The following is a 13,974-nucleotide window of genomic DNA, read 5'->3' on the forward strand; positions in this document are numbered from 1 at the left end:
TCAGTTATTCAATAAATTAAAAGAAACTCTATACAGAGAGTACTAAATTTAGAGCTCTCTTTCTAATAATTTACAATAATTTAGATGATGGAGAAAGCATGAAATAGACGGCAAGGATTGTTATTATTATTATTTGTTTCTTTGGAGGATTACAGATCTATCAGCTTAAATATTAAGCACTCATTCTATATGTACATATCACACCCAAAAATCAATTTTTAGTCTCAGTTATTCGGCTTAGCTGCTACCGCCGGCGACCAACTGGAGAAGGAGGCAGTCTTGCAGTGAAATTACTCAGTGGCAGCTCATCCTCTCTGTTATTCTCATCCTCGAAATTGAGCGAGTAACTCGTAGGATCGTACCTGAAATCGCTGGAATTGTAACGTCTTCGGTTCTTGCCTCTTGTCCCTATCAAGCCCCAACATTTGTCTCTAATCTCGAGATCTTGCGCCGTTGATTTCAACCAAGCGTATGTCGATCTCGGCGTGTGTAGCCTTCTGCCGTCGTCGGAATCAAGTGTTTCGGAGGGATTATTATAACTAGTAGCGAAGCAGCAAATGGAGAACTTGAGCCTGTCTTTGAGAGAGGGAGCGTGGCACTCATTAATCATGGGCATCTCCATTTTTGAACCTGGATATATCACTGAAGAAGCAACTGTAGAGTGTAGAGAAAGAGAAGATGTAAAACACAGAAAGAGAGCGATGGTGACGAAGAAGATAAGAGGAGCGTGTATATATAAATTGGGTAGAAATAGAGGAATAAAAAAAAAAAAAAAAGGAAGAAGAGAGAATCGAAAGCGGATAAGGACGCAAGTTTCAGTGTACAAGCTGGAAAAATGTACCAGAAAGAAACCGTGGGCCGAGCGCGGGACTGGTTTGCCGTTAAATCTCCGCGTCCAACTGTTGAAGTGTCCCTTTCTATGGCTACTTTTGTGATTTTATTTTATTTATTATTTATTATTATGGCTTCATGCTTTTTCCTTAATTAATTAAACTTAAGTTTGTGATATGAAGACAGTTAACTGTCCTAAATGCGTAATTCAACCAACTACAAATTTTTTTTTTTTAAAAAAAAAACTTGTTCAGTAAAAATTAAAAATATTTTTCTTAATTCTCAAAAAAAAAAAAAATTTTTTTTTTCTTAACGTGATATCTTTCTTTATGTTGCAATAATCTTGAGTCATAAGCTGCCTGTTTCTTAATAATTAAACATTGTCCCTTTCTTTTACTATTGAATGGATTGAAAATTATAAATGTGGTTGGATTTGTAATGATAATAATAGACTTCAAATTAGTAACGGATGTGGCCTAAATAGTTGGAACGTGCTAAAAAATAATTTTATTAATTATATGGAGTAAAAAGTAAAATATTTTTTTCAGAAAATTTTCACACTTAAAATTTTAAAATTTTTTAATTTAAGAGGGCGATAGCCCCTCTAAAACCTCCTAAATTTATTGCTATTTTAAATCTAAATAAATTTTATTTATATGGTCAGAAAATTAAATTATTATTCTTTTTAATATATTATATACTTGATTGAAAATTTATATTGAATTGATGTATGTTAATATATAATTTTTGAATTTAAAGTTAACTTAGAGACAATTTAGTAAAAGAAAATCTTACTATCTTGTTTAGAATTTTAATAGGGGTAGTTGTTTCGGCTTTTGGGCCAAGAGATGAGGACTGTTCTACTTCATGGGCTATGCCTATTGTTTGGCACAAAGGCCCATATATCTATTTTAAGGATAATTTTCATTTAAGTTGTAAATTAATGGGCTGAGACTGAGAGATCTGTGATCTGTCTGTTAATTTTAAAGGCTATGTTGCTCTAGAAAACGACAGATCGACTTTCTTAATGTCGTCCCCGAAAGTTACTCTTACTATGCAAAGGTGTTCAGTACTCTGACTGTTACATTAATTAAAGGGCAAATGGATTTATCCGTCTTTCAATGATTTACCCATTAACCCTCACTTCATAAATTACAGGTTGATTTTATTTCAGTCGTCTACATGCAAAGGCAAGCTTCCTGTTCCGTGAAGAAGTCGTCCCCTTCAAACAACTTTTTGTCGTCCGCAGAGAAATCCAGCGACTGGTCGTTTATAATCATTTTAAATCGATGTCGGGGTTTTTCATTTGCAGGAAGGACTCCAGAATCCTGCTTCTCGTAGCCTCCAAAAGCATCGTTTGAAAAACTCACTGGTGCTGCAAAAACCAAAAACTGCTCATCTTCATTACACTGAGTCATGGTTTGTTGCTCTCTCTTTCTATCCTACTTCTCTTTTTTTTCCATTTCTCTAAACAATGTTATTGACTCCCTGTTTATATTTGCAGGAGTCGCAACAGGAGCAAGAACAGTCTCCAGCTCTCGACGATTGCTTGAAGCTATTGAAGGGCGAGAGAGACGAGCAACGCCTTGCTGGCCTGCTTCTAGTTACCAAATTTTGCAAAGGACACGACACCGCTTCACTCCGCAGGGTTTATGAAGCAGTCGGCGTTCACTTTCTCGATAGGCTCTTGAGGACTGGTACTCTCTCTCATTGCTATATGCTTGGTTGCTAGTAAAATGGAAAAAAAGAAACTGATTTGAAAAGACAAGTTGCAATTAGGATGCTTAAGGTTCTTGTGACTTCAGCGAGTGAGAATGGAATTACTAAATTAGCTCTGAGTTTAGCCAACATTTAATATTTAAATTTCTTCTTTCTTTCTTTTCCTTTTGTTTGAAATTCTGATTAGTTTTCATTTTCTTATAGCCAACCTCAACTATTTTGGGACTAAGGTTTAGTTGTTGTTAAATGTTTACAATTTACACTTATATATGTATTTTTTGAGTGGCTAGGAATGGGTAAAGGAACTGGTAGTGGCGATGGAGCTAATAATCGCGATGCATATTTGCAGCTATCTGTTACTCTTCTTGCTGCATTTTGTCGAATTCCTGAAATCGCTTCATCGGAAGTTATGATCTTGAAGATTCCAGCTATACTGGAAATAATTTCGAAGTAAGTTTTTTTTAATACTTAATTATTCTTGAAGTAGTTGATGAATTCAGAAGAATAATACGTCCTTATTTTCTCCTAATTGATTATTGTGTAGATTTTTATAATTGTGGGAATTGAAGGAAATATGTAGCTAGTATTGGGACTGGTACCTACTTTTGTGAATTACAAGGAGATGTGGTGGCTTGTTAACAATTTATGATGTTCGTTTATGGGTTTGCGGTTAATTATCATTTCGTCTGCACATCCCTTTTGCTTTTAGTGAGAGATTTGGACCTTTCTGAATGGGTAATCTTCCAGGGGAGAGGCAGGATGAGAGAAATTCAATCTAGATGGTTTTTATTCTGAACATGTGTGATGAAAGCAATCGTTTTGGCGGTAGGGAGGACTGGATGATAGAATGGAGTTGTATGGACTTGCACAGTCAAACAAATAAAAGGAAAAAGTGGTCTTTGCCCTAGGGGTAGCAGACTAGCAGTAGGCTTCATGATTTTGCATAGCCACTGTGGATGAGGATTGTCAAAATGTAGCAAATATGATGTTTTAGGGGATTTGTTATTCTATTATTCATGATCTAGGACCAATATTTTATCTCGCAACTCTCTTATCTCTAATGGTGTATCTGATTTATTTTTGGGTGCCTAATTATTCACCCAATTAGGCTGTTCATCAACTAACCATGTCCTCCACAAAACCACAGATTAAATTCACCTGTTCTGGAAGAATGCTATGAATTCTTATACCTGGTAACGTCTTCTGAGGACGGGGCCGCAACATTTTATGAATCTGGAGGCATGAAAGTGTTATCTTCTCAAATGTGTTCTCTGCCAGATGGTAATCAATCTCATTGTTTCCTGGATTTTGATTTCAGGCTTTCAAAACATGCTAATTAGTATTACTGCAAACTAAAATTACATGCTTCTTGTTTTCCTGCAATCTAATCATGTGGATAACAGTAATTGCATGTTTGCTAAACATTAGTGTGTTAATTTGCTAGGTAGCTTTTGCAGGTCTTCACATTTATTGTTTGCAATAAGATGTATTTGTTCATGCTGTTGGGTATTTATGGACCACATTCAATATCCTAAAGAAGCCATTTAATACTTGCAGGTTCTCATATGATGGAGCTTGCTATGAGAATTATACAGTCTATGCTTAAGCTCTCTCTGGACTTCACCGAGAATAACTACCTAGCAGAGCTGTCAATGGTGGTAAGTCCAAATTTTATGTGATTTGAATATTTAGTTTATTGTTTCAGATTATTTGCTGCTAGTTTGTTCCCTGTCAATGGTACGTAGTGGCTCAGGAAGATGGGATCTTCATGAACTTCAACTTATGTTTTTTCTTCCTTAAAGTGGTTAAGATATTTTAGGATTTAAGTTTCTTGTGTAGGTGGTGTCATTAGCAAGGCAGTTTGCTGTGTTGCACAATCAACTGAAATTTGAAGCGCTTCACTTGCTTTCCGAGATATTCTCATCAAATTACTCGGTATGCTATTATTTTTCATGATGATGAATTAGAAAGAATGAGATGACAATATTGTGAAATGGATGTAGTACAAGTTGGGGTTTATCCTGCTTTTGGTTTATGCTTATTGATTTAGTACCTCTGAGACTAACTTTGATATTTTCTTGCTCTCTTCAGCAATTGCTGCATGATGCACTGCGTGCAATGATAGGGAACAAGTGGCCAGATTATATGCATGTTGGTATTGTTGCTATTTTGCAGAACCGAGTAGGTAAATGGGTTGTCTCATCGTCCTCTTTTCTATTTTCTGTTTCAAATTAGGATGGCAAAGATATTGGACGTGTCTAGTATATTTTGAGTTTGACAACATAGAATATTCTTAAGTTTAGATGCCTTAGGAAGTTCTGAAGGTGGACTCTATTGGTAGGGTTATGCAAAGTTTGAAGGTAAATAATAAATGACCTGAAATCAAAAAATTAATTTTTGATCGAAGTTGAACTTTGAGGTTGAGGAGCATATTACCGACATAAGAAATGCTTATTGTTTACATCTAATTGTCTGCATTTAAGATGTGAACTGTATTTATATTCGATTTCAGGAAATTGGGCAAGGGGCTAAAATGGAATTTGAAGATGCTGATTGGATTTCTGTTTTTGTAATATAACCCTTTTATCAGTTCTGATAAGGATATCTTGACCAAAATGCTGTTAGTTTCTTGAATAGTTGCAAATGAGTGGATAGGTTTGATTTATATGATATACCTTTCTTTCTTGGTTTTATGAAATTTTGTGTACGAAAAATGAAAATGGGCGATTGAATTAGCACTTTCTGTTCAAGTTAGATGGTTTTTCCTTTTTTCCCCTCTCAATACTGTTTGTTTCTTCATAATGCGTAATTTTGTAATTTGGATGGAACTTTAATTTTGCCATTCAACCACAGCACCTGCGGAAAAGCTTCACGCCCTTATTTTGGCTGAATCTATGGTGTCTATATTGGGGGAGAGCTGGCTGATTGGTCAGCCAAATTTACCTGATTTACAAGACCCCACACCAGCTGACAGGTAAGTTATGCATGCTAGTTTCGCTTGCTTTTTGAGGCATTTAGATTGGTGAATTCTGTTATCTGTTTCTCACATTTCTATTTTCAGGTGTCTTTTTCTTGTCTTTGAATCATCAAGGGTTGAAGTTGCTGTTTTGCTCAATGAGCTGGCCTATTTGAAGTATGAAGCTTCCAAGAATACTTCAACTACTGCTGAAACTATTCAGTTTAAGCAACGAAATTTGGCAGTTGCCTTTTCCTTGGTAGAGAGGATAATAAAATTAATATCAACAATGGCTGGACATGAAGGTGCAAAATTATTATTTAGCTAGGAAGAACATGATTAACTTCCCTATTTGGCAAAAAAAGTTACATAATATCCTTAATTTTGTTGAAATGTTTGTTCATGTATATCATATTTGAAATTCATACTTCTTGCTAAGCAATCTTCATGAATATGCAGTAGATTTGTATATCTTTGCATTGAGGACCTCATTTATGTACCATATATATATGAGCCTCTTAATGTTTGGAGTGGATGACACGAACATTTTTTTTTTTTTGTGAGAACACAAACCTCAAATTTAATTCTAGAGGTTGTAGGAATTCCCATATTGACATGTTATGTGGAATGTCCTCGAGCACATAGTTCATTGCTTGGGATTCCTTTTGGGGTTTGGACCTTTGACCAAAGAGGTAACTGTGGTGAGTGATAACCATGTCTTATTGTCAAGATCTTTAGAAGTTTATTCCCTTCCAGTGTCATAAAACCTCTTTTGAAGAATGTCCTCATTTGTGGATTTGGTCATTTCTTGCCTTACATCTCTCATCGTATTTAGTTTCAAGCAAGTCCTATATTTTCAGTTTCACTTTGTGCTTTTACTCTTTTCTTTTTACTCGACTTTATAGAAATTTCATGTTCTTGGTTAAATTGTGTGCAGAGGAACTCATTGCTGAAAGCACCCTTCTGAAGGTTATCAATGGGCTTAATGAGACAGTAAATGTAGTACTGGAGTATCTACAAGATGCAAAGGTAATGGTTTTCATGCTCTTCAAACTAATTGCGCTTCAGCTGCTGTGTTAACTTCTTTGGCTGCAGGAACATGGACATAAGAAAGGAAATGATCTTCTTGCTTCAGTTCGGGTTGTTGGGAGGTATGTTGTTGAGTGCATTATTTATCATGTATGCCTATGCTTACAGTGCATGCCTCTTTGTGTGGCTTCTCAGAGCAGATTGTAAACTGGAAGGCAACAATTATGATTTCCCCCTTTGATGTGTCTTCTTTCTATTTTTCCTCCTTTTAATGGGATGCTGATGTTTGTGATTAAATTTTCTTTAATATCTATTGTCTCATTCTGACGTGCTAAGGATATCTTTCTGCCAGTCTATATAATAAGTTTTCTGATCCTGGCATTTTGAATCTGATCTCGTAGATTGATAGTTGTACTTGTTACAGTTATCTTGCAGAAACACCCAACGCATGCAAAGATAAGGTCAGAGAACTTTTGAGGTATATGTTGTCAATTGAAGGTGAAGATGAATCAAGGTTTGGTAATTGCACCATAATTTTGCAACAATCTGATGCTTCATATGCTTTTTACAGATATATTACTTGAGAATGAATTCATGCGAACTTTTTTTTTTTTTTTAATTAACTGGCAGCCCTTTTTACTCTATATGCTTTCTACTTCCCATGCTGTGTCAAATTACAATGGAGGTTGAAGGATGTAAAGCTGTTGTTTCTTGTGGAGGTTATAAAGCTGTAAGTTAGTATGATTTTTCTGCTGATTTGTCTCTTTACTGGATTTTCAATTTTAGTGTATCCTCATGATTCTGATTTTAAGTAGCTTTTCTTGATATTCATTTTAGCCATTAATATCACACCTCAAGGCCACCCAAGTGCACGTTCTGGGTGAAAATCTGTCAATGACTTCTCATAACACATTGCAATTGTTACCCTTCTTAACCTGAGTAAATTTAAGGCCAAAATTCTTTATGCGCAAATTTCTGTTAACAGGTGGTTGAATGCCTTATAAAAGTGATTGGACCAAGTCACTATACAGTTGAAGATAATAGTTGCATCTTCTTGGCTTGTGATACAATTTTGAATTTGCTTTTGAAGGTAGTGTTGTCTTTATAGTTAATAGCAATCTGGTACTCAAAGCAAGATATTGATAGCCTTTTTTTTTTCTCTATATATATTTTCCATCAACAGAAAGAGCAAGTGCGACTTTCAATGGATGAATCAAATATTATCGATCTTTTGATGGCCTTGGGCTATTGGGCAGGTACCTCAGTAGTAGCCTAATTTTCATTGCCTGCTCTAATTAATTAATGAAGATTAGAAATCATTCTTCATAAATGTGTCTGTCGTTACGTGCCTGCTCATGGGTGGTTATCTTTCCAATTTAATCAGTTATGGATGTTATTCTAGAATTTTCAGTTGCAGACAATATAATCAGACTGTTGGGTGTCCAATTCAGCTTCCCTAGTTTGATAGCAAGATTTTATAATCTATATGAATCCTTAGCTCATCTTTTGAACTTTTATCTTTCATACTCAACTGTTATTGATAATTTGATATTATTCGGTTCTCCGTTACCTGGAAATGAATTATTTTGAGCTCGTAAATCATTAATTAGGTTCCTAACCTTTTTTTTTTTTTTCTCTCTCTCAGAGGATGCTACTGACACATCTGTGCTTATGATGGCTTCAAGTATTTCTGCACTTCTGCTTGGTTACACATCGGAGGAGGCTCTTCTTAGTCATTCTAAATTCAACAGCAGCTCACTCAGTAGTCTATCTCGGCTATTTGCAAGAAGTCTGGCTTTTCCTAAGCAGGTAAAAATAAATGATTTTTAATGGTGTTGCTTACATTTTTGTGCTTGTAACATATCACTAATTGATATCTTGATGATGAGATTAACTTACAAGCTCCTTGCCTGAATCAATTGCAGGACATGTCTGATGCTGTCAGAGCAGAAATGGATCTTCTTGAGATTGTTAGCTCAGGTTGGTCTTTAAATTTTATTCAATTTTGAAGATGGTTATTTCTATTTGCTCTCTTTTTTTGTTTTTGTTGATTTAACTTCTCAAGCTTTTTATCAGAAGAAATTCACAATACATTCTGAATTGTGCAGGTTTTTCACAGTGGGCTCACCGGTTTCCAAGCATATGTAAAGCAGTTGAGAGAATTTCATAGCCATTGTTGCACAATACTGAAGCTTTTCTAAGAATGTATTCTTATGGGAATATATTTTCCTTTTAAAAAAAGATTGTCAGGCAGTTGCCTGTATTTTGATCTATATATAGTAATTACAGGTGTTGTATAGTAATGTTGGTTAAAACCATATTTTATACATGGTTAGAATTTCTCACCTAGAAAATGTAGAATGTTTAAAGTTAATTTGTTCTCTTTTAAAAAAAACAAATTAGATTCATAAGTTGGGCCTTGATTTTATTATGGGCTTTTTCAACCTTGTCATCCAATTGCAAAAGATTCAGTGGGCTATCGTGGGTTTGGGTTTGCACTAATCTGATGGGTAGGCTATGAACAAACTCAGGACTCACTGTGCCACATTAAATCCATTTACCCGAACGACGCAATGACAGGGAAATATGTTGTTGGGTTTGCTTTGCTGTGTATTGTGTCGTTTGGAACTACAATTTCAGAAACGGGATTTAAAAAGCGCAGTGAAGGGTATTTTTGTCAGTGAGGCGATTAGGGCAACACGACACGACGACGACTCCTCTGCGTGTATTTGATCACACTGTCTCTGACGGTCTGACCTGCTGGGACTAGGGTTTTCATCTGCTGAGCATCATTATTTGCGACTTTGCTTCTCTCCGATTTTCCACAAACCCTAGTCATGGCCGAACAGGTTTGGATCGTTCACTGTTTTTATTTATATTCTCTCTCCTTCCATGTCTATTTCTTAATCAATCAGCAGATACAGATCGATTGTGATTTCCCTCCTTTTTATGTGGTTGGCAATTTGTCAGTGGCAATGACAAGAATTATTCTTATTTGTTTTAATTGCAGACCGAGAAAGCATTTTTGAAACAGCCCAAGGTGTTCCTGAGGTGAAATTTTTTGCCTTTTATTACTTTGATATATATGGGATTATGTTTCGTTTAGCTATGTTGTTAAACGTGGGACATTGCAATTCCTTATTGTGATTTGTAGCTCAAAGAAGTTAGGGAAAGGAAAGAGGCCTGGAAAGGGAGGCAATCGGTTTTGGAAGAGCATTGGCTTAGGTTTCAAGACACCCAGAGAGGCAATTGAAGGTTAGGTGATTTCTTTATATTTAATCATTTGATTGTTGAAGTTAATGATGTTAATTCATTTGAAGTTTGCATACAAAGCAATAAAGTTGCTTACTTTTATGTTCCAAGGATTTTGATTTGTTGCCCTTGTTGGGTAAATTTTTGTTTTTTCTATGCATGTTTTTGGTTGAAGTGGAATAAGATAACTGCAACTATTTCCAAATGTTCTTTAGAATGTTTTAGGTCCTTTACTAACGTACTCCCAATATGTTATTTTTACCTATCATAAGGTTGACTTTGGTCTTGCAGAATGTACATATGGATCATGCTGAATTTATTTCTATTAAGTTCCACATGCAAAGAAATTTTGATGTATATATGCAACTCTTGGAGAAATTATAGATTAATCACTTATCCTCTTTGGTTTTGCTTTTGTCGAATATAAGTACTTCAGCATGTGATGGTTTTGTGTATCTCTGGACTTTGGGAGAAACAGGTTGTACACAGTAAAGATAGATGGTTGTGAAGCTGATTATATAGTATGCTTGTCAGTTGTATGCCATTATGTTGTAACATATCCAGATTATACTGAAGCTGCAAATTTGAAGTTAAAAAACTTTACGATAGGATGGTTAGTTCAAATTCATAGATTGTGCTGGATGATGTTTGTTAATGAGGAGTACCTTTCTTTTTGGTGGTCACAGGAACTTATATTGATAAGAAGTGCCCATTTACTGGTACTGTTTCTGTCAGAGGACGAATACTTGCTGGAACTTGCCACAGCGCAAAGATGATGCGGACCATTATTGTCCGACGCAATTATCTTCATTTTATCAAAAAATATCAGAGGCAAGAGATGCAGTTTGAGCATTGACGTTTCTATGTTGATTTTTTTTAATCATGATTGTTCTGACTTATTTGGTTGCTTTTAGATATGAGAAGCGGCACTCTAATATTCCAGCACACATTTCTCCATGCTTCCGTGTGAAAGAAGGGGACCATGTTATTATTGGTCAATGCAGGTTCATATCTATTTTGGTTAATTAGCTGGATTATTTTAAGTTCAGCTTTGTTCTAACCATATGTGCTTCTACTATCTTGCAGACCTCTGTCTAAGACAGTGAGGTTCAATGTTCTAAAATTGATTCCAGCTGGTTCATCTGGTGGTGGAAAGAAGGCATTCACAGGGTTGTGAGTTTCTTAGGGCTTAGAGTTCTTTTGATTAGTTTCTGTGAGGGAGAATGACTTGAGATTTGAGTTGTCTTACCTAATTAGCAATTGTTTCAATTTTGGCCTTGGTGTTTAAATCTCTGTATGACCATATAATTCCTGGAAAATGTTTGTTCTAAATGTGCTCTCAATCGGTGTATTATTTATATGCTGTGGCTATTGTTTTCCATGTTACCTTGCAAGTTCCACTGGTAAATTTGAATTCTTGACTAATATGTCAGTGGTGTCATCTCTTCATTGAGAAGAAAAATTGGTCCATGATATCACTAATCTCAATATTTGGACTATTAAATGATCTGATTGGGGATGGTTATCCAACCATTTTTCTTACGCAAGTGGTGATTATAATTGATGTGAGGTTCTCGCGTGCATAGTTGTCCTTGTATAATGAGTAATTATCATATGGAGACATCATATTGTTGAAATTTGAGTTTTTAACTTTTGGATTTTTATAAAAAACCCATTAAAACAGTTAAACGTTATTAAAATAATAAATTTACGGAAGACTATCCTTTCTTTACGTGGTTGCTTGCTCCGAGCAAAGTTGTATTGCAAACCTGGTTGCTTGCTCCGAGCATACGGTGATTCCGAGCAGAATAATCACTAAAATCAAACAAAATACGAAGAAAACTATGAAATGATTATTCCATTTCAAGTTGCGAATTGCAATAAATAGTTGGTAGATACAAATTAGATTTCTTTTTTCTACTAATTCATTTTTCGACACATCGAAATTGTCCTGTAATTGCGTAGAGTCACGCCGTATATAAGAATACAAAAAAAGTCAACGTTAAAAACTAATGGCCAGCATGAAATGTGTAATTCTGATGAAATATCTACCAATATGCCCATATATTCTTTCCCCACTAACATTACACTGATATATACTCACCACTTCACAGAAATATATCTGCTTAATATTTGAGATAGAAACTTAAAACTATGTATAGAGTAGCAAGCCCCTCGGAGTATCTGGTGATCACCGGAGTCGGTATCTCAGACCTTAAGCTTGCAAAGAAAGCATGGGTCCTCCCAGGTCAGTCTTGTACCGTCTTCGATGTTTCACCGGTCAATTACACTTTCGAAGTCCAAGCCATGAGTGCAGAGAAGCTCCCTTTCATCCTCCCTGCTGTCTTTACTATCGGTCCTCGTGTGGACGATGATCAAAGCCTCTTGAAATATGCAAAGCTCATCTCTCCACACGACAAGCTCTCTCACCATGTCAAAGAGCTTGTTCAGGGCATCATTGAAGGTGAAACCCGAGTCCTTGCGGCTTCCATGACCATGGAAGAGATTTTTAAAGGAACTAAAGAGTTTAAACAAGAAGTTTTTGAGAAAGTCCAGCTCGAACTTAACCAGTTTGGCTTATTAATATACAACGCTAATGTTAAACAACTTGTTGATGTTCCGGGGCACGAGTACTTCTCTTATTTGGGTCAAAAGACTCAAATGGAGGCTGCAAATCAAGCTAAAGTTGATGTATCAGAGGCCAAAATGAAAGGAGAGATAGGATCAAAGCTGAGGGAAGGACAAACGTTGCAAAATGCAGCGAAAATTGATGCAGAGACGAAGATAATATCAACACAGAGGCAAGGAGAAGGGAAAAAGGAGGAGATAAAGGTGAAGACTCAAGTGAAGATTTATGAAAACCAAAGAGAGGCTGAGGTGGCAGAGGCGAATGCTGAGTTAGCCAAGAAGAAGGCTGGGTGGACGAAAGAGGCACAGGTGGCAGAAGTGGAAGCAGCAAAGGCGGTTTCCCTGAGGGAGGCTGAGCTGCAGAGGGAGGTGGAAAGGATGAATGCTTTGACTAGAACTGAGAAACTAAAAGCTGAGTTTTTGAGCAAAGCTAGTGTGGAGTATGAGACTAAGGTAATTAAATTGTTGATTATTCTTTTATACGGAAATTATATACACGTACAAGAATAAATATCAGTTTCTGATTCCTAATACAATCTGTTTGATATAAAAGGTGCAAGAAGCGAACTGGGAGCTCTATAAAAAGCAAAAAGCAGCAGAAGCAGTCCTATATGAAAAGAAGAAAGAAGCGGAGGCTCAAAAAGCAATTGCAGAAGCAGCGTTTTATGCTCGCCAGCAAGTTGCAGACGGAGAATTATACGCTAAGCAGAAAGAGGCTGAGGGAATGATAGCTTTAGCAAAAGCACAAGGCATATATCTACGCACCCTTCTTGACGCATTGGACGGCAACTATGCAGCTTTACGAGATTTCTTGATGGTCAATGGCGGAATGTTTCAAGAAATCGCTAGAGTTAATGCTGAGGCTGTTCGAGGCCTGCAACCCAAAATCAGCATTTGGAGTAATGGAAACGGTGGAGAGATAATAAGTGATGGAGCTATGAAGGAAGTTGCTGGGGTTTATAAGATGTTGCCTCCTTTGCTTAAAACTGTTCAGGAGCAAACTGGAATGCTTCCACCGCCATGGTTAGGCACCTTAGCTGATGCTTCTACTGATCACTCTACTATCAACTGAGAAAACAGACATACATGCTTTGCCTCCATTTTGACTTTAATGTTCATGTCTGTGTGTGTAGTATTCTTATTCTTCTTCTTCTTCTTCTTTTATTTATTTGTTTTTTCTTTTCCCAAAAGGAGTGCAAGAGCTCAAAGAAAAATAATTATTCTAGACAAGAATGGCTGAAAGAATCACTGTAATAAAAGTAATAAAAGTAAATGGCAGTCTTTCTTTTCTATTATTCCACTACCCGATGCTTATGCTTATGCCCAGCATCAGTTATCTACTAAGATTGGAAGATGGAAATGGATTCTTCGAAAACGGAGCACATAATTTTTAATTCCATTGCCACTCCACCACTTTTATTACATCAATCTTTTTCATTCAAATTGGTATATATTCCATTAACTAAGAAATAATTATCTATTTTCCAATTAAATTTTAATTTGTCCCATTTTTAGAAAAATAGCTTTTTTTTTTTTTTTTTTTTTTTGGAGAAAATTAG

At 36.0% G+C, this 13,974-nt stretch overlaps 4 protein-coding genes across 5 annotated transcripts; 3 read left to right on the top strand and 1 right to left on the bottom strand.

Annotated features, from left to right (window-relative positions):
- Nucleotides 1-244: 244 nt before the first annotated feature.
- On the bottom strand, nucleotides 245-622 carry LOC105637589 (uncharacterized). The gene has a single exon (XM_012221087.2). The coding sequence runs from the start codon at nucleotides 620-622 to the stop codon at nucleotides 245-247; it is 378 nt and encodes a 125-aa protein (XP_012076477.1).
- Nucleotides 623-1,920: 1,298 nt separating this feature from the next.
- LOC105637590 (neurochondrin family protein) lies at nucleotides 1,921-8,946 on the top strand. 2 transcript variants are annotated; one of them, XM_012221089.4, is made up of 18 exons: nucleotides 1,921-2,250; nucleotides 2,336-2,528; nucleotides 2,841-3,000; nucleotides 3,698-3,831; nucleotides 4,108-4,208; nucleotides 4,390-4,485; nucleotides 4,642-4,735; nucleotides 5,404-5,524; nucleotides 5,612-5,811; nucleotides 6,444-6,535; nucleotides 6,602-6,657; nucleotides 6,960-7,049; nucleotides 7,166-7,265; nucleotides 7,521-7,625; nucleotides 7,719-7,791; nucleotides 8,181-8,344; nucleotides 8,461-8,515; nucleotides 8,644-8,946. In XM_012221089.4, the coding sequence occupies exons 1-18, from the start codon at nucleotides 2,248-2,250 to the stop codon at nucleotides 8,703-8,705; spliced, it is 1,899 nt and encodes a 632-aa protein (XP_012076479.2). In that variant the 5' UTR covers nucleotides 1,921-2,247; the 3' UTR covers nucleotides 8,706-8,946. The 2 variants fall into 2 exon arrangements, with proteins under 2 accessions (XP_012076479.2, XP_020536524.2); XM_020680865.3 differs by lacking the exon at nucleotides 1,921-2,250 and having other exon boundaries at nucleotides 2,388-2,528; nucleotides 2,900-3,000.
- Nucleotides 8,947-9,193: 247 nt separating this feature from the next.
- On the top strand, nucleotides 9,194-11,130 carry LOC105637591 (small ribosomal subunit protein uS17). Its single transcript, XM_012221090.4, has 6 exons — nucleotides 9,194-9,384; nucleotides 9,546-9,586; nucleotides 9,690-9,790; nucleotides 10,474-10,618; nucleotides 10,702-10,791; nucleotides 10,874-11,130. The coding sequence occupies exons 1-6, from the start codon at nucleotides 9,373-9,375 to the stop codon at nucleotides 10,962-10,964; spliced, it is 480 nt and encodes a 159-aa protein (XP_012076480.1). The 5' UTR covers nucleotides 9,194-9,372; the 3' UTR covers nucleotides 10,965-11,130.
- Nucleotides 11,131-11,879: 749 nt separating this feature from the next.
- LOC105637592 (flotillin-like protein 4) lies at nucleotides 11,880-13,710 on the top strand. Its single transcript, XM_012221091.4, has 2 exons — nucleotides 11,880-12,868; nucleotides 12,969-13,710. The coding sequence occupies exons 1-2, from the start codon at nucleotides 11,942-11,944 to the stop codon at nucleotides 13,485-13,487; spliced, it is 1,446 nt and encodes a 481-aa protein (XP_012076481.1). The 5' UTR covers nucleotides 11,880-11,941; the 3' UTR covers nucleotides 13,488-13,710.
- Nucleotides 13,711-13,974: the final 264 nt, after the last annotated feature.

Source organism: Jatropha curcas, chromosome 8, assembly GCF_041381405.1.
Source record: "Jatropha curcas cultivar XTBG-Jc1 chromosome 8, XTBG_Jcur_1.0, whole genome shotgun sequence".
NCBI lineage: Eukaryota > Viridiplantae > Streptophyta > Magnoliopsida > Malpighiales > Euphorbiaceae > Jatropha > Jatropha curcas.

What these genes read in the sequence shown, in the direction of transcription:
- LOC105637589 (XM_012221087.2), bottom strand. Translation starts at nt 622, where the DNA reads ATGGAGATGCCCATGATTAATGAGTGCCACGCTCCCTCTCTCAAAGAC.
- LOC105637590 (XM_012221089.4), top strand. An exon ending in AGTATCTACAAGATGCAAAG is followed by an intron (nt 6,536 to 6,601) that starts GTAATGGTTTTC and finishes CTTTGGCTGCAG; the next exon opens with GAACATGGACATAAGAAAGG. An exon ending in TTTTGAATTTGCTTTTGAAG is followed by an intron (nt 7,626 to 7,718) that starts GTAGTGTTGTCT and finishes TTCCATCAACAG; the next exon opens with AAAGAGCAAGTGCGACTTTC.
- LOC105637591 (XM_012221090.4), top strand. An exon ending in CAGCCCAAGGTGTTCCTGAG is followed by an intron (nt 9,587 to 9,689) that starts GTGAAATTTTTT and finishes TGTGATTTGTAG; the next exon opens with CTCAAAGAAGTTAGGGAAAG. An exon ending in GTTATTATTGGTCAATGCAG is followed by an intron (nt 10,792 to 10,873) that starts GTTCATATCTAT and finishes ACTATCTTGCAG; the next exon opens with ACCTCTGTCTAAGACAGTGA.
- LOC105637592 (XM_012221091.4), top strand. Translation starts at nt 11,942, where the DNA reads ATGTATAGAGTAGCAAGCCCCTCGGAGTATCTGGTGATCACCGGAGTC. An exon ending in GTGTGGAGTATGAGACTAAG is followed by an intron (nt 12,869 to 12,968) that starts GTAATTAAATTG and finishes TTGATATAAAAG; the next exon opens with GTGCAAGAAGCGAACTGGGA.